This window comes from Idiotropiscis lumnitzeri, chromosome 4 (genome assembly GCF_059441095.1).
Source record: "Idiotropiscis lumnitzeri isolate Australia: NSW breed Sydney's pygmy pipehorse chromosome 4, RoL_Ilum_1.0, whole genome shotgun sequence".
In the NCBI taxonomy this organism is placed as follows: Eukaryota; Metazoa; Chordata; class Actinopteri; order Syngnathiformes; family Syngnathidae; genus Idiotropiscis; species Idiotropiscis lumnitzeri.
The window spans coordinates 13078451-13097227 of NC_142394.1; the positions used below are offsets into that span (position 1 = coordinate 13078451).

Consider the following 18777-nt stretch of genomic DNA (forward strand, 5'->3'; position numbering starts at 1 on the left):
TATCCATTTTCCATAATGTTCTAAAATCCTAATTATGGGGCAAGCTGGAGCCTATCCCAGCTGACTTTGGCCAAGAGGCGGAGTACACCCTGGATTAGTTGCCAGCCACATAAAGATAGACAAACAATCATTTACTGCTATGGACAAGCTTTACTGAACCTACCATGCATGTTTTTGGAATGTGGAGGGAAGCTGGAGCGCACACACAAGACTCAACCACGAATGCACAGCGCTTCCAGAGATTACCCTATCGCTTTAAAAATAATTGCAAAACAACAATTCTGGCGCCTCTTACTGAGATCTCAACATTGTAATATCTGTTCAAGTTCTATGGAGTACAAAAGACTAATATTACCTTTTACTTGCATCTAAAATTAGCTTAGGAGGTTTGCAAATAGTGCGGCATGGTGACGAATGGTTAGAACGTCTGCCTCACAGTTCAGAGGTGTAGGGTTCGATCCCATGATCGTGCTTTCCTGTGTGGAGTTTGCATGTTCTCCCCGTGCCTGTGTGGGATTTTTCCGGGTACTCTGGTTTCCTCTCACATTCCAAAGACATGCATGGTAGGTTGACTGGACCCTTGAAATTGTCCGTAGGTGTGATTATTGGTTGTCTTGGCGTGCCCTGTGATTGGCTAGCAGTTTTGGGTGCACCCCTGCGACCCTCGTGAGGAGAAGCGGCTTGGATAATAGATGGATGGATGGGTTAAAAATATTTTAGTGTTTCATTCGTGCTTTATTTCCATCTTGTGGTATCTTGATACCAAGGAACTAAGTTGAACTGAGGGGCGGAGCTTCCATTAAGACAGAAAAGACGATTTTTGATTTGCGAAGACTATTCTTTCAAGCTGCGCCACCTCTCCTGAAATCACTCGATGTGCCTCCTAAACAATCAACCCCCAAATTAAATCAGAGTTTGCAACAACAGAGCCCAACTATTTTCAATTTCTTCTTTCACACTCATCCCTTCATAGTTCCTCACCGACCCGACACATTGATGTTTTCTCAATGCTTGACCAACCTTGGCCTCCCCTTTCCAATCTTCCTCCAGCCATTTCTCCTCATCCATCCTTGTTATTTCATTTCCTGACCTCCGTCTGACCCTCAACCTTGCTCCACTCCCACCTCCCCGTCACTCACCAGTTCCACGTGGGTGAGTTGCTGTGCCAGTGTGTAAGGGTCATTGCAGATGGAGAGCATGTCCTTCTGGATGGGTGGGGGCTTGGTCTTGAAGGCCACAAGCTTGTCGGAGATGTAGGAGGCATTGAGGGAGACCTTGATGATGCTCTCCTCCCCCTGACTCATCAAGGCCAGCCTTTGGCTCAGCTTCTGCAGCACCTGGTTTAAGGTTTTCCAGTAGGCCTGTGTAGAAGAAGAATGAGTCAGGAAGTCTTAATTAAGGACAGGGAATATTTGATCAGTTTGTTGTAGAGCTACACCGAGGAGTATTATGGCCACACTGGATATAAATTAAAAACTATTCGAGCAAAGCCAAATAAATAAGAGCATTAATTTCTATTAGAAAAATTAATTTGTCATTTCACAAGGAAGAAAGTTGCAATATTGCAACAACAACAACATAACAGAACATAATGTACTTAAAATGATATAATTAAGGGAGAAAAGTCATAATTTTATAAAAAAAAAAAATACAGTTATAGTATTAAAATAATAAATAACTACATAAAGAGAGAAGAAGTGAAGAGGATCTTGCAGTCAACACCATCATCAATGTAATCTCTTTCAGGTGATTGCGCACACATTTGTGTCGGTTATGCATTGAAAATCTCCTTTTGATAGTTGTTCAATTGAAGACTTAATAGAAGTGAATATGAGTTGGAATTATAGTTTCTATACAGCAGGGGTCATCAACCTTTCTGGAACTATGAGCTACTTAGTGGGTGCCGATTAATAGGAAAAGCTACCAATAAGATGCACACTTATATAAGAAAACATTTGCTGAAATTATTTGAAGCTAAATAATTTCCTCCTCATTGTTGTGCACAGTATCTTATCTTCACAAATGCTATGGTTTGACCCAGGTACTATAAATTTGTCCCTCGCTATATCGCGGTTAAAGGAAATAATGCGTAAAAGACAAAGAATGTCCAAAGTTTGGAATTTAATATAGCCTACCACTGCTATTTTGAATGAATTGTAATCCCTTCACATGATAGATACAGCTGCTGGTGCGCTTTATTGAATTAATGCTAACAAAGCACATTTTTAGACAACCTGCCCACTGACGTCAACACCAGAGTGGTGAACGTTTAGCCATTTACTAGCAAGCTAACTAAACATGCTCATTCTGACGTTCACGTCATACACACATTCACTGTCACAGATACTACAGTGTAGAACGCAATTACCTCAACCCCAAAGGGGACAAAAATAATACTGTGGAATGTAAAAACGACAAGAAGAGGAGACAAAGGCAAGCCATGCCTCTTTTACGATCCATAATATTTTAATACAACTTTATTATAAAATATTTTGGTAAAAATATCCTCATATGAATGGCCACTATACTGCAAAAGGATTATTATACAGTATTGTAAAACAAGTCTATGGATCCTATTTGTAAAAAGGCCTCCTGGATGCATTTACACAAAAATAATTTCAATGATCTATCTCACAGATGTTTCATGTGTGAAAATGTGATTCATTCAATATTTTTCCACACATGTAGTTTGCAGCCATGCAGTGATTAAGTGTTTCGCTTCGCTCATCCCTCCAAATTCTCGTCGCAGAGGCCGTGAGATCAGTGTGTCTCACAAATGAATGAATCCCCCCCCCCCACACACATATGGGCTGTAAATAGCATCACATTCATCACTGCCTGCCCTTCTTTTCTTTCTGCCCTCAAATCTACTTCCTCCATCTCCCCTGCTCTTTTGCTAAGAATCCTTCTTCTCTCCTTCTCAGGCCATCCATCCATCCGTTCTCCCTTGAGGCTGCACATACAACCACTCCTCTTAAAAGTCCTTCTTTCCCACTCAGCCCTGCCATGCAAAGATTGTGTAACACTGTGCTGTGGCTACTCAACCTCACACTGACACAGTGGTAGTGATTTAGCAGAATTCATTTCCCCATCACTGCATTCTTCACTCGAGCTATATAGCATATATGCGTTATGTAATGATGGCCACAGATAATGCGTAAAAGTAACTCGCTTCGAGTGTCGTGTCCAAGAAATATTCCAAAACAAAGATGCAATAAATATTCAGTAATGACCTCATCGCAGGGAGCTATCCTGTGGATGATGTCTTTAAGGAGTCCAACCATCTTCTCTTCCTTAAAGTCAGAGGGGAATGTCTCTGTCCACTCTGAGAGCAGCTGCAGGATCTTTGGACCAAACTTGCGCACTTTTGCCTGTTGTTGGAGAAGAACAATCATGAAGCTAGTCATACACTCGGAGACTAAAGGGGGGGGGATGTGCTCTCAGCTCTGTGCATTAAGTGTGATGCAGTGCTCACCGTATCAAGTGGGCTCTGGTCCAGCTGCTGCTGCTTGATGCACAGCTCACACACACGGGCCAGCAGCTCCGGGGGAGGGATGAACAGACGGGCGCTCAGCAGGAACGTAAACACATAGGCTTTCTGTCAAAAGACAGGAGAAATTATTTGCCGTCGTGTCAACACAACATTTCATCTGTCAAGTGAATGACTGAATGCAGTTCATTATCTACGCCACAGTGATAGATCAGCTTTTCAAGGAATACGTTTTATGGCTTTTTACAGTATACAGGCAAGTCCGCATTTAGTGCACGCCTTCAATATAGGAGCACATCGGAGCACAACATGCAAGGCAACACTGAAGGACATGCAGCGTAATTCACAGCAAGTGGAGGTTGTCCAGTCATTGCAGCAGTACATCATTTTGTGTTTTTTATATTTGTTTGCATGCGTTGCTGCTCTGTGTGTTAAAGTAGCAGTCTTTTGACGTTTGCCAACTTATAGATGTTTTTTTGCCCTTAATTTTTAGCGTCAGCTTACGAACTTGCATTAAGACAAAATTACATGACTTGAATGAATATACACTAAACATATAATGATTTAATTCTCTCTTGTTTTTTGTCACTTTTACAAAAAACTCCATCTGGGAGTGACAAAAAAACAGCTTGAATGGAGCACATTTACCCGATTATTTGCAAAACTCTGCAAGTGAGTCTTTATTTTTCCATTTCCTATGATTTGATATTCACCCATTTCTTGACAGCAAGAGATTTTCACAAGATTACTATTTTAACTTGAGCACTAAAAAAATAGTTCACGTGAAAAATAGTGCATCTTATTTCAGCAGATAGACGGAGCTAATAATCCCAAATGCACTGGCAGCATCTCTGCTATAGCATAATTGTTGGACCGATGAGATTTTTTTTTTTTGTTTCAATCATGAAATAAGACGTATCTTAACATTTTGCTCAGGTTCTTAGTAAGCAATGCACGAATCCTCAATACCTCATGAATGAATGCAGCAGGAGATGCAATTTCAGGTGTTGATCCCACTTAAGATTGCGTATTCTGCTTTGTGTGTTTGAGGTCAGCGCTCAACAAAGTGTAATACTTGTGCCCTTTACCTCCGGGTAGTAGTCAGCAGTAGGCACGAGATTCTGGATGAGCGTTTCCAGTGAGGCAGAGCTGATGGGGGGGCCATCAGCCAGGCAAGCCGCGGGCCCCTGGCCCTCCGGTGCCGCCTCCTCCTCCTCCTCAGGCTCAGCGCAGGCCAGATGGGGGCTGAAGCCACTAGGAGTGGTGAACATGGTGCCTGAGCACACAGTCTGGGGCATTCCTAGTTGGAGTTAGCAAGCAAAAAAAAAAAAAAAGTCAGGTAGAAGAAGTGGTACTGTATACTGTACTCTGTTGGGTCCTTTATTTATCCTCCCAGCACATCCTCCACTTTTCACTTTTGTCGTCACCAAGGGTACACCCCACCCCAACAGCTGTGTCGTGTCCCACAGGACAGAAGACCCAACGAAAATATGGGTCACTCAGTCGCCAAGGAAACCAGCTGTAAAATGAGTGCGTGGCCTCCATTTCTGCCCTGTATGTCTTTCGTTGTACGAAAGTATTGCGGTTACGCGCTTTAAAAATTCAACATGTTGCTTCCCTCACTGGGCTGACACTGCATCTGAGCACTCAGTGAACTGTTGTGTAAGCTGAGAGCTGTGCACAGATACTACACAAACAGATGGTCTCATGTTCCTCAAGGTACAGTTGTCACCACGAAAGAAAAAAAAAAAAAACAAGCTGACAGAGAGGTCTTGAGCAACGTGTCAGAAGTTATTAAGATGATGACAATGCCTATTCTTCCTCTTGTCTGTCAGCCAGGGGGCGGGGCACAAAAGCTATACACGGCGTCTCAAATTAAGAATTTTATTTTATTTTTTTAAATTTTCTTAAATAGTTTATAAAAAAATGTTGTGACTGATTTTTTAAAATCATTATATCAGATTTGACAATAATCAGGATTTTACAAAAAAAACTAAACACTACAATGACCAGTATTTTTGTTCAAAACAATTACATTGAGATCAGTTTTTAATACAAATATAATACAAATGTTATTTTGACAAAAAAAACATTAAAACATTTTCAGATCAAGTTACACCAATTTAGGAGCCTTGGTGTAACTGCATTGAACTTTATCTATCTTTATCTAAGTAGAAGATGTAAAAACGGTCTCCCATAATACTTAGACTGAAGACAATTATAGAGCAAATACAGAGAAAAAGCAGGAACCGAGGCCTGCTGGGCAGAGGCAACTAAAAACATAAAAATGGTCGTACACAGCCCTGAGGAGAGACCGCAGAGGCAACGAGAATGCCAGCAAACACAATGCAAAAAAGAATCTGCCTCCTCAGTTAAAATCATTTGAGAGACTGTTTGTGACTTGGTAGGGACTGCTATTTTGTTTAGCAACAAGGCTGAGGTCAGCAGTTAACTGTTTAAAACTTGCGTGAGGCGGCGTGGAAGGTCATCTGACAAAATGAAAATTGTAGGTCCCAAGCTCCATGACCAAATCGATGTGAGGTGAGTGCGAAAAAGCACTTTGAGGACATTAATGGTAGAAAAGTGCCATTCATGTGTCATGGAAATTCAAGGTTTGTATATGAAACTCAGTTACACACAAATATACTCAAGCAAATGACGTTACGGATCAATTAAGCACGCCCTCTGTTCCTGGAAGAAACTTGAGAATAGCATTTTTTCATCCACGGGTGACCTTCGATTCCCTTCAACGTAGAACCCACCCCCAGAGGCCGGTGCTGTTCAGCCACCGCAATAGAGCAGCATCCCGGGTGTCGGCATGGGTGAAAGGTCAACCACTCACTGGCGCACATGGCTCGAGTTTCATGTGAGAAGAATGTCGCAGTTTCTCTTTGTTCGGCGCCCCCACCATGTCTTCTGAACAGGAGAACTTCTTCATGCATGTGTACACACCTCGACCCAAACACACACAGGCAGGCAAACAAAAGGCTAAGGGGGATGGGTGGTCTTACTGGCTTTCTGCAACTATGTCTCGAGCTTCTAGGACACTTGCATGCATGGAAAATCGAGAAACGATATTTATATATGAATATTTTGTGGCCTTACACTTGCATTGTCAGATAAATCAAAGTCGGTCCCCATCCCATGTTTCACCCTCAAAATGTGACGTGTCACAATCTAAATTAGTTTCAGGAGTTGGTGGTGTCCTTGCAGTGACCTCCATTGGGTTGTATTATCGCAAAGAGGTGACCTGATAACTAAAGAGAAAAAAAAATGAAACTGAAAGAAACTTGTCTGTGTTATAGGTAAAGCCAGAAAGCGCAAAGAAAGATTTTCTTTTGAACATCTATAAATTATTCAATGCACGCAAACCTTCACAGACAGAATTAACTTTGTTGAGTAAGATTTATTCGATGTGCACACACTGTCAAAGACTTCCTGTATCATTAGAGATAATCTCGCATTTACTACTTACCAGCCTAGCGACACAACGGCAGCTGCCTACTTGTGATTCACCGTTGCGTCATAGCCATCCTGCAGCTACTATCTCAAAGTCTGTTCAGTCGGGCGTCCTCCATACATGCACACCAGTCACCAATGTCAACACGGGAATGCCACGTCGGGTCACACTGTACGTTGACAAGCACTACAAAATGAGTTATTGAAATAAAAGGATTGAATCCAAAGCTTTAAAACGCACTTAGCAAGTAGTCACCAGACTCAAAGTCTCTGAAGCAAACTCTTCCATGTTCATGAAGCAATAAAAAAAAATAAAAAAATCTAATTTATTGGGATTTCTTAAAGGGCTGCCGCACACTGTGCGATGCAGGGGAACTCCACTTAACACGCAGTGCAGTTCGTGGACTTCTGCAACAACATTTCACGAGAGGCAGAATCTCGGCCGCTGCTTATGCGACCATTCAAAATTGGAATTGCAGTTGCACGATGTGGTAACGTCACCAACTATAACCTTGACTTGGGCGAAAAAAAATTTTTTTCTTTATAACTTTATACAGTGTGTATGAAATTGCGATGTTTGTGATGAAACTTTCTGCGAGCAGCATACAGTAAGTTGTACCTTTCAATAATTCTAGCCCATGTGCTCTTCTTGTAGTGTCTTACATTTTCTTTGACTGACACCCCATCTTTTTATATGGATTACAAAAAGTGATACAGTATAGCATTGCATGAAGACCCATCAGAACGCAATACAGGCTCACACAGTTCACATTGCAGGGAGTCCAAATGCTATTTACATTTTTATTTTTATTTTTTTATAGAATAATGTTCTATTTGTGTGTTGCTGCTCTTTGAAGCAACGGGCCTTGATCATCTAATTTTATGCAGATGTCTAATAAAGATGATGTCACGTCATCGCCGCCCGTAATAAATAAACCATTCGTGTGGCTAAATTATTATTATGACGGGATTAAATTGAATTAAATAATATATTCTATAATTAAATATACTGATATACAAACTAGTCCAACCTTAGTGTGATAGCTGTGTCAGAATACTGTCGCATGTTTTAGCTGCTGAGTTTATTTCTCTCAACCAGTGGCCAAAAATGTATAAAAATACCACTCACCCTTGTGACCTGACTAATAGTATAGATTTTTAAAAGACAATGTGAAATTCACCAAAATATGATTTACGAGGTTTTGGTCCGATGCCAGCAACCGATAATATAAGGGTTGGCATGTGCGGTTAAGATTGCAGCTGATTAATCAAAATCAGACAAAAGAATAGAATTTCGTATGAAACTTAGCATGCTTGCGATGCACAAATTGCACAGGTCATTGCTGTGATGATGACATTTCATGGGTATATTTTGCAGCCCTTCTTTTCACAATATAATATTATTCTTCTTCCACTATACTGCTTTGACTAATGTCAAAATTTGACCAAGTGGTCAACCAAAGAGACCCGACTCTCTCTAAGTGGCGGACACTTTGTATTAACACTGCATGAAAACACATAAAGAAACACACTGCAAAGAACAGGTGAGCGTGTTGGTGTGAGCTCGAAAGAGGGAAAGAAAGAGAGCTCCATGGGCCAATCAAAGCAGCCCGGCTCTCAGTCTAGACTGAGTGTGTCATTGTTCAAGCCCCTTTACGCCACGCATGGGAGCGTGCATGTCGTCTAAGCTTCAGTCGGGCTGTTATCTTGGCCATCGGGGGGGATCCGCTTGCTTTGTTCGATTGTGATTAACACAATGGCTCTGTCTGGAGACAAGTCATTTTTCCATCAGCACTCTTGATTGTCTCGTCGTGCGTTTGTGCGGCTCATCGCGAGTGAGTAAAGCGGAGGTGTGTCGTCGTAGTGTTGATGGAAACAATGGCCTAAAACCTGAAGCCATCAGACAAATTCACAGCAAAGTTTTTCTTCTTAGTTATCGGTGAAACCTGTTTCACTGCATATAACCAGCCCAACACACACATACCTGTACGTGTGTGCGAGTGTGGAGTAACTAGGTTAAAAGCAGCAGACAGAAGAGGCTTAGTCAGTCCAAATTGAATTGCAATCTGACCTTTGTCATGACAGAGTCGAAGGACAAAGGTGAAGCTTGAATGGGGGCAGATGGAGTACAGTGGAGGCTTTGTCACCCTTCATTATCACTTGAGGTCTTCTTTCAGGGAAAAAATATTGAAGGCTACATCACATCATTATCTACAATTGGGATTTGTGAAAAATAATTTTAAGGTCATTGCACAGGAAACCTGTCAAGTTATTTTGCCCGCAACAACGATGATAATGACACAAACATTTTGGTGACAATTTAAATATATATTTGATTGTATATATGTATTACTCCTCACACACACACAGACATTCACACACGCACACACGCACACACACACAGGTATGAGCATGTTGTGCTAGTTATGCAGTGAAACAGGTTTCACAGATAACTACGAAACCAAAAGAAGAAACATCATGCTGAGAGCGGGTAATTATATACATATAGACTCCTCTCACAGGCAATATTATTCAATGGAATATAACAACGGATTAATCAATGGTTACAAATTCCGATGGCGTTCACAGTTGATTTATTGTTTCTGGACTCAGTCAAGGCAAAATGGAGTGCATCTTTCTTCATAAGAGTAAAAATAAGGAAATAATGCTTGCTGGCTGCAAAGATGATTCGGTTTCACAATATTTGACTATTAACAACAAATTCCACACACACCTTCCTCTTTCTTTTTATCAGCTGTGAATATGACTTCCTGAAAAGCACGCTGTCTCAAGGATTGTGTCGCAACTCATCAATGAGCTTCAAAAACAAAACATCCTAATTCACACGTACATGATAGCATGGCTAAATGTGTTTGTTTTCTCTCATCGATGACCTGATAGACGCTGCATTAGAAGAGTCAACCCTAAAAACATACTTCCAATAGTGACACGACACCAGCTTTAAAATATTCTTGCCCGTGTTTAATTTTTGCTGGTACTTCCTTGTTCCTGGAGAGGATAAGTTTAGCCGTGAGAAGGAGGTTAAAAACGGGAAAATTGTCTCTGTCCACCAACACCAATTTAGCATTCACGTGATGGCTCCTTTAACACATGGCAATGTCCTCTATTTTGGGAGGGTGCGCTAAAAACGTGCTTCTTTGTGTCATTTTGGTCTTGGCACTGTTTTATGTCACTTGGTCATTTACAACCCCGAACACTCCGAGTCTGTTCTTAGAATGATCAAATTGTGCTTCCAGGGAGGTGCAAGTTTAGCCACACTCTTTTCTATTGTTAACCTCCGGTCGCGCTCCACTTGCACACTTGCATCTATTCATTTCCCAGTCAACATTTTGCTTCTCTATTCGAGGCTTTTGTACCCCAAAGTGAATCGACTGAATGGCGATTTACACGTGCAACGCTACAGAATGCACCCAGAGGTTCACCAGTGTTCCGTGATGTCTGCCTGTTTGAGGAGAATAGCAACCTACAAACAAAAGAGTTCATTGTGCCTTGAAGAAGAAAATAAACTTGCATGCACACTCGCACCCACGCTTCAGCCCAACATGGGATTGAGTTACCGCAGAGGCATTTCAGCCCCACCCCCTACTCATTCTCCTCCCAGGCTATGCTGTGGCACATGTTGGGGAATCCAACTTATCCGGGACACCCTCCCTGAGTCCCTTTATTGTCCTGAATGTGACTCGGAGCAGGTTAACACGTGGCACCTGTTCCAAAGCCACCGACTCCATCCGTCCAAATGCAAAGACCACTGGGAATTCTACGCCACACCCCACCAAGCCATCCTCATTCTTGAGCGAGTTTGGACACACTTGTGTGCCTACACATGGGTGGCTCATGTGTATGGGCTTGTAGAAAGGGACTGAAAGAGTTAGGAGAGTAACTTAGTCACACCTCCACTAGAAGGGCAACCATCTGCGCTACTATTCAGCTGAAGAGGAGGAGGCGGATGTATCTTTTAGAGACTGCATTCAGTTGAGCTCAGTTCCTTGTCAACTGCCCCTGAATCAGCTTTCAATCACTTTTTTTTAAACCTCAATTAAATTTCATTTTAACCGGACTGAAAGCAAAAAATACAAATGAACAGCCTAACACAAAGATTAACAGTGTCCAACCAGATAACACCACTTGAAAAGAACCCTACATGGAGGAGAAAGGACACTTTCTTTCTCCTTTTTGATGGACTGGATCATGACGGACTAAAAGGAATCGAGAGTGTCTGACATTTGATGTGCATCTTATTTACGCATAATTGGAGCTGAGATGAGGTGTACACTTAGCGGCAACGAGGCTTAACTGAGAGTGTACTCGACTTGCCATTCACAATGGATATACATCTTTGAAAAAGAGTCACGTCTTCTTCCAAATATTCCAATATACAACCATCCCTGAAAGCAATAAAAAATAGGATGGGGATGTTCTCTCTAAATACGAACATTTATTCCCAGTTAAGAGCTAAGTAAACGGAAGAATGAGGGAATGGAAACAAGGGTGAAACAAACGCATGCATAATACTTCAAAGTCTTTTCGGGGCTCGTCTTAGTGAGCCGACTCGCGTACACGCAGACAACACGGCAAACCTGTGGAATATGCTGCCATGCTAACAGATGCAAATCTAATAATCAGACGTCTACTGGAGTCACCACGGCTGTCTCCTCTTGTGCAGATGCGATATCTATCTGCTCATTATGACTAGCACGGGCAGATGCCGCACATCATATCACGACTGATGTATGATGTCAATGTGCCATAATTAGTGCTGGGGGAATACACAATCCGCTCTCATCGTAATTCTTGCCCCGTATACACTAATACGATTAGAGAAAGCGCCGTCATTAGTCGGCTCAACCCAATAAGTCATTCTTTACCTTTTGGTACACCAAAATAATCTATCTACCAATGTAACTAGTTATGTCATGTAACACTTATGTAATGACTGGGAAATTGTTCTGATCATGAGATGGAGTAAGATGCTCGGATAAGGGAGGTAATAGAAGAGTCCAGTAGGATGTAATCATACTCCGTTGCTTTTTCGACGAAGCCAATCCATGTGTGTCAATAGCCATGTGGCTGCAGCAGTTGTGTACGCGTGCGTGTGTGTGTGTGTGTGTGTGAGCGTGAAGCGTTTCCATGGAGTCAAGGCTCCTGTTGGGAGGTAATTAGACGCCTGTTGAATTCCCCACTGTGGCTCCCCCACTTCTCCTCTTGTATTCCATAAAAATTCCTCTTCGTCCCTGCTTTTACATCCAATATGGAGGCACATCATTCTTTTCACAGAGTGACTCTCCTCATCAAGTTCGACAGTGTGGAGAAATCATGTGAGATTCTATGCACGATCAAAACGTTCTGTCCTCCTTTCAAATCATCTATGTATTTTCTAGGCCACTTTATCCTTTTCAGGGCCACAGTGGGCTGGAGACGTCCAGCTGACTTTGGGCCAGCAGTCAATCAAATGTAGAATTGAGTGAAAACTAACTGACACAAAGGGTTTGACACAATTGATGAAAATGACACAATTTTTCATTCGAGCTACTGGAGGGCCACAGAAAACTATTCACTTCCTAACCAGATGTAGGACAAAAATGCTATTTTAAATATAGACAAAAATAAAAATTACCACTCAAGAATGACACAAAACTCGAGAAAAGGAAACAAACATTCAGTGCAAAATCATTTTGGAAACATTTTCACAAAAATCAACTCACTGAAAATGTTCATATTTTTGTGGTGCAATTTTTGTCTGGCATATCATTCACACAAATCTGCAAAAAAATATTAAGCCTACTTATGTTGTAATATAGGGCAGTACAAGGGCCAAGATATGTCTTCCACCTAGTGGTGATAGCTGATATTACAATTTAAAACTACAATCGACTCCTTGCATATTCGCTGTTCGGCACTCGCGGATTCGCATATTCACAGATTTGGTTTTTTTTTTTAAATATTTTTTCAGATTTTTTGTTTTTTGATCGCCCACCTTTATGCCCATATTTTTGTGTACTGAATGTTTTTTTAATGCCTTCGTGGGATTAAAAGATAATTCAATATATCCATCTTCCACCTTTTTTTTTTTTTTAAACCACGGTGTTTCCCCATTGAGCAGAAAAAAACTTGCAAGATGATTTGACAATGGGATTAAAATGCACAGTGGGCATTTTTCACCATATATAGTATCAAGTTCCTTTTTGTATTGCACAACTTCCACACAGGCGATCTTAAACGATTTCAGTTCCTGTCAGACAGACACTATTTCGATGCAAGCACTTTGATCTTGATACCTACATTCAGTGAAAATGAAAGGATGACTGTTTGTTTTTCTTTAGAACGACGTCATTGCTCCCCACTTTCCAGGCGTGACCAATATACCCACGCCTAATCCAGCTGTTACATTGGTGTACTGCAATAGTTTGATTGAGCGGAAAATGGATTACTCATGGCGGCACCGTGAGGACCGAGGATGACGTAATAGTAAGGCGACTGTTGCTGTGTTACCATCTCTGACACTTCATTTGTGTTGCAACGAGAGGTAGAACACAACAAAATAACAAAAGAATGATAGTTACATTGTATGGTAGACATTTTTATGTTAAAATCGTAATCTCACAAAGCACTAATTGCAAATGTGGAATTGGATCAATTCATCCAGTTGCCATGGCGCTTATTCTCATTAGGGATAAGCTGGGCCTATCCCAGCAGTACTTTGGGCGAAAGGCATGAAACACCCTGGACTACTTTCCAGCTAATCACAGCATGACAGATTAATTAATTGATTAAGAGGCCTTCCAAGATCCTTTGGGATTGTATCAACCCCATGTACTGTATAGGCTGTTTCCTATATTGCTGTTTTGATTGCTCGGCCTCAATACCATGATGGAATTATCTCATGTCAGTGGAATAGACAATTGGAATTCCTGCACACACACACACCCCCACACATACGCCCTCGTATATTGCTCACCACTATAAACCTTCTGGCGGCGATAAAGCTGTCATTGCAAGCGGACGCCTATGTCTGCGGCCCCGTCGCCCGGCCCCAAACGGACCGTGCCAACTTCTTACACAAACACAGAGAGGCCTCCCACTTATGACCTGCCTCGTACTCATTAACAACAGCACACCTGGTCTTCTCTACACACCTAAGTCAAGTTGCAGGGTACAATTTTTTGTTGCCTCTGTCTGTGCCTGCACACTTGTGACTCATGCGCAAGTGAGTATTTTGGGAGGAAGTCTTTCACTTCAAATAAAATGAAATGGAGTTTAAAAAGAATATAAGCTTTTATCTGAATTTGACCAATCATATGCAAATTTAAATGCGCATCGCCACCCAAGAGTTGGAGGTTATCTGGGAGAATTATAATTAATTAGGTAAGAACACATTGAGCTACCTTATTTTGCACCTTACTTCTTTCATTTGATAATAAAAATGGCATTTCTGTCGGTACATGTTAAATATCGTTATCGATAGTCAACATTGTGCATTACTAAAAACAATTGTTTCTTTCATGAACTGAACGCAAAGAGCTAAAACCTATTTTCTCTTGAAACAAAAGGCCAATTTCTTACAAATATTCACAAATTCTAAATCTGAGTTGGCGAGCACTTCTCCTTTGCTGAAAAAAAATCCACCCACCTGACAGGTGTGTCAAGATGCTGATTAGTCAGCATGATTATTACACAGATGTGCGTGCCTTTGACTTTCCACAATAAAAAGGCCTTCCAAAATAAGCACTTTTACTGTATTGGATGATTAAAACACTTTTGATGCGTACCTCTGTGTGGCCCTGTACAAACCATTGGCACAGGACCGCAACCCAGTGATTGCGGACCACTGAGTAATCCATTAACGAGCCATTCGTTGTCTTATTTTATTCTTTTTAAGGCTACATCAGAATCTCTCTAAATGTGCTAAACTAATGTTTCAATGCCAGTGTCAAATTAAGCAGACTCATTGTGCCAAAATGGAGATCTGTGAGGATTTATGCCTCAGCAGAGAAATGATCATTTGATTGAATGCTTATCAAGAATGAGTAAACGGCGTCTTTGCTGCGCGCATACAAGGAGTGCACTGCATTGCATTTTGTCTCAATATTTAGAGACCCCATCAGTCAACTAACAATTCCACTGAAAGCGTTGGCGTGACACGAGCTGAAAATTATTGTCACGTTGGTAAGTACAGGGGTCCTCTAATCCAGGGATCACAAACCTTTTTAAAACACAACTACTACAGAGAGTTACCACCTCTATACTCAGCAGGTTTTTACAAATGACCTATAATTAATAGCATGCATCTATGTGAAGACACTTCTTATGTTAATGCTCTCATAATATTTCTCAAGAGCGATTTAACAAGAGATAAAACAGTTGCATATTAATATGAAACACTTAACTTGTATAAAGCTCAGCAAGCGCTGACATTTTAAATGACAGCTCAACATTTCTAGGCCCGCGGGGCAACTCATGTGGTCCTTGGGGAGTTTACCACTAACCTGGGCTGAGTAATAAAGTCATAATTACTGTCAATATTTGTTTCAAAGACACTTCTCAGAGATAAATGTAAGACAATTTCACAAACATTACAGCGGTAACTGAGTGTGCCTTCTTGTGCCAACTAGTTTATTGTGGGCTGCTTGTAACCTCAAACCTCAAAATTATGTTGAAACCTTGTTGTGCATTGCTTCTTTGTCCAATCACTAAAATATTACGCTTGTATAGTACGCTATGGAATGTATCACAAAGCCACCTCTAAGGGTTTTTCACAACTACTCTACCATGCTCAACAAATTACACAACTATGCCAAGTTGCAGGAAGCGGCCTCGTTAAATCCTAACTTGAATGGAACCGTAATTAGTTCTACATCTATCTAACCATTGACTGTTCTACATGCCATGATGACTGCTGGGAAAATGGTGGTTCCAGCAAGAAAAGTCATAGTGCCACTGCAGTTAGTCAACAGTCGCTAAAAATCAATTCAGAAGACAAACAGCGCTGACAAGAACAACACGCAGCCAACGTAGGTGAGCAAAGACACATTTCTCAGGGTGGCATCCTAAGATGGAGAAAGCTTTACAAATGTGATGAGAAGCTCTGAGAGGCTGAGACGAGCTGAGGGTGTGGGAACAACGCACGCAAGTGGCTTGACTGGTAATATCAGCAAACCCCGAGTCGACTTCCTCCCCTAACTGGTTTGTGACAGAGCTTGCCTCGCATTTGTGCACCTTGCAGTAAGCTGCTGAAGACAGATAAAAAAAATCCTTTTCAACTTGCTTTGCCAAGCTGCTACATCAGTCAGCCTCGGGCCAAAAAAAAAGGACTGCTTTAGTGCATTATTTTGGTTCCATTTTCGACAGTATGGTATGAATCCCTCCTATGCATCTGTTCAAGCACTACACACAACCTGCCAATTCATTAGGTACACTGGCACAATCAAATGAAATCCAATATGAATCACCTTTGCAATAATAACCAATTAATAATACTAATTAATTATCTGATTATCATTGGGGTTGCAGTGGCACATTATCAACCAGAGAGGATTGATAATTCCATCTGAACAAAGCATTAAGCATGTATCTAATTAAACTGTCAATCAAAATGACTAATATATACATATATATACATATATAGCTCTTGTAGAGGCTCTCTTGAGTGTGCAGGTGCACCTTCGGTTGTGTCCAGTGAGTGCATGAGTTGGCATCGAGCGCCTACTCACCAATCTTGGGGGGCGGGGGGGGGGCGTTTTCCACTACCACTCGGCAGTGTGAATGTCACACGAACGATCGATGACCAACATCTGCATCGTAACACAGAACAAATCCCGTATTGTCACGTGGTCACCTGGTCACCAAAGGCGGGTGCAAGGGTTCCCTCATACGCCTCTAAAACGTGCACACACGCGCACACACTCGCGCCAAGTCCTATTAAGTGCAATTATTGAAAATTGTCATGGCCCGGTTTCCACAGTGGTTAGCACGGTCAGGAATCTTTTTTTTTAAGAGGGAACGCACTGGGAAAGGGCGTCAACTAATACAATTACCTTAATAAGGATAATGCAAGGGTGTGCTTACCACCACTACACTGCAAGCCCCATTCTTGATCCGATGTGTGGCTATCCGATGTAAACACGAGTGAAGCTCCAGATGTCTCCCCAAATTATTTTACGTCCACGCAGCGGCACGGTCACACTCCAAGCAGGCAGCGCAGCGTGCGTGATTGATGTACAAGGAGAAAATGTTCCTCTTGAGCGGGGAATAAATTCCTGAGAGGAGAAGACGGACAGTGGAGGTGGGCTGACGCCGTGTCAAAGTGGCTCCCCAAAGGCGTGGCGACCGTCCTGCTCCGCGCCGAGACGAGACACACACGATGGAGGTTATCAACACGTCCACAGTGCAGGGGAGCAGACACGAGAGGAGAGAGAAGTACTCGCAGGCGTCAAGTGACGAGAATTACACGTGCAACATCCGGTCCAGATTTTCACAACAAAACAGCACCGGATGACTGCATTTTGGAATCCACAATCAGTTGTTTTTTTTAGTCCCTTTTCAAGGGGGTTAACGAATAACTATATTGTAAATTTTTGACATTAGAAGATACTATTTTTATAGATCAGCATTTCCCAACCTTTATAATAGAAAGGTCATCAGGGGTTCGGATGGATTATCCAGATTAACTTCAATTATCTGAAAATTACACTGATCAACAGCAAATTGACACTGATTTTAAAAAATGTCTACTTTTTTCGAGCACATCGAACTATTTTCTTTTTTTGTTTTTAATTTTGAACAGTAAAAGCTTGCACAATACGGATTTTACCATACGTAGTAAATTATGACGTTTCTTAAAAAAACCTTCCTGTTGCTGCTTAAATTAAAAAAATTCAAAATATTTTACTATTTTAAACATATTGTATCATAATTAGAAAAAAAATCTGATGTACTAGTTACAAAATAATGAAAAAAACAACTATTTTAAATTGCATTTTATATTACAAAAACAAATAATAATTGTAATTAATCTTTTTTTTAATAAATACAATAATAAATATTGACCAGGTTTATTAAAGGAGGTAGAGAGCCAAGATGGCCCTTTTTTTTCCACTAACAGGCACGATGGTTAGTTGCCCTGTAATTACTGGAAATGTAATTTCTCAAAATGTGTTGCTGGTATTACACCAATCTTCGCATATTGCATCCACAAATGTAGACAAGTGGACTCATAACATTTTAAGTAACCGATTAGAACAGAATAGATTAGACATTTTTAGGTGTGGGATTTTAATCTGAAGACATACAAATGATATCCACTAATAATCCTAAATTTCTAACATTGACACAAAATATGACTGACTGACAAAACAATTCCATCACGAAATAAGCAAATGTGACACATAAAAATGGCAATGCACGTGGGAAGATTAGGAAACAAAGACAGCCAGTTTCATTTGTAACCTCGAGGCAAAAGCTTCCATGAGCACGCTTTGAGTGACACTCTGAGGGTCATCTCAAAAATGAGACCTTGACATTTATAGCCCGACTTCATTTGCGCGGAAACTACAGTTAATGAATATCATTAACCTCATTCAAACACAACAATGGGGGGAAAGCGTCCTCACTGAGACGAGAGGAAAAGCCAAAGACGAGTTAAGGGACGAATGGTTTCAAGCTGGTTGCTACCATTGTGGTGTTTCTTATGAGGATGGAATTAAAATGTCAAAGTGGAGCTAATTAATTTGCAAGGAAGTGTTGTACAGTGATGGATTGAGGGGGAAATAATGAAGCACATGAGAAGCAGTGTAGCAAAGGTCCCTTGTTTG

General features: G+C 41.2%; 1 protein-coding gene across 1 annotated transcript in view; it reads right to left on the reverse strand.

The window, feature by feature from the left end:
• The window catches only part of LOC148338183 (ras-GEF domain-containing family member 1C-like), a 22815-nt gene extending 5430 nt beyond the window's left edge, over positions 1-17385 (reverse strand). Inside the window, exons 1-5 of the mRNA XM_088292625.1 lie at positions 17033-17385; positions 4579-4790; positions 3476-3598; positions 3234-3371; positions 1140-1361 (exon numbers count right to left, since the gene is read on the reverse strand). Of these exons, the coding sequence (XP_088148751.1) occupies positions 1140-1361; positions 3234-3371; positions 3476-3598; positions 4579-4788 (693 nt within the window). The 5' untranslated portion in view covers positions 4789-4790; positions 17033-17385. The remainder of the gene's footprint in view (positions 1-1139; positions 1362-3233; positions 3372-3475; positions 3599-4578; positions 4791-17032) is intronic.
• Between the last annotated feature and the right edge of the window lie 1392 nt (positions 17386-18777).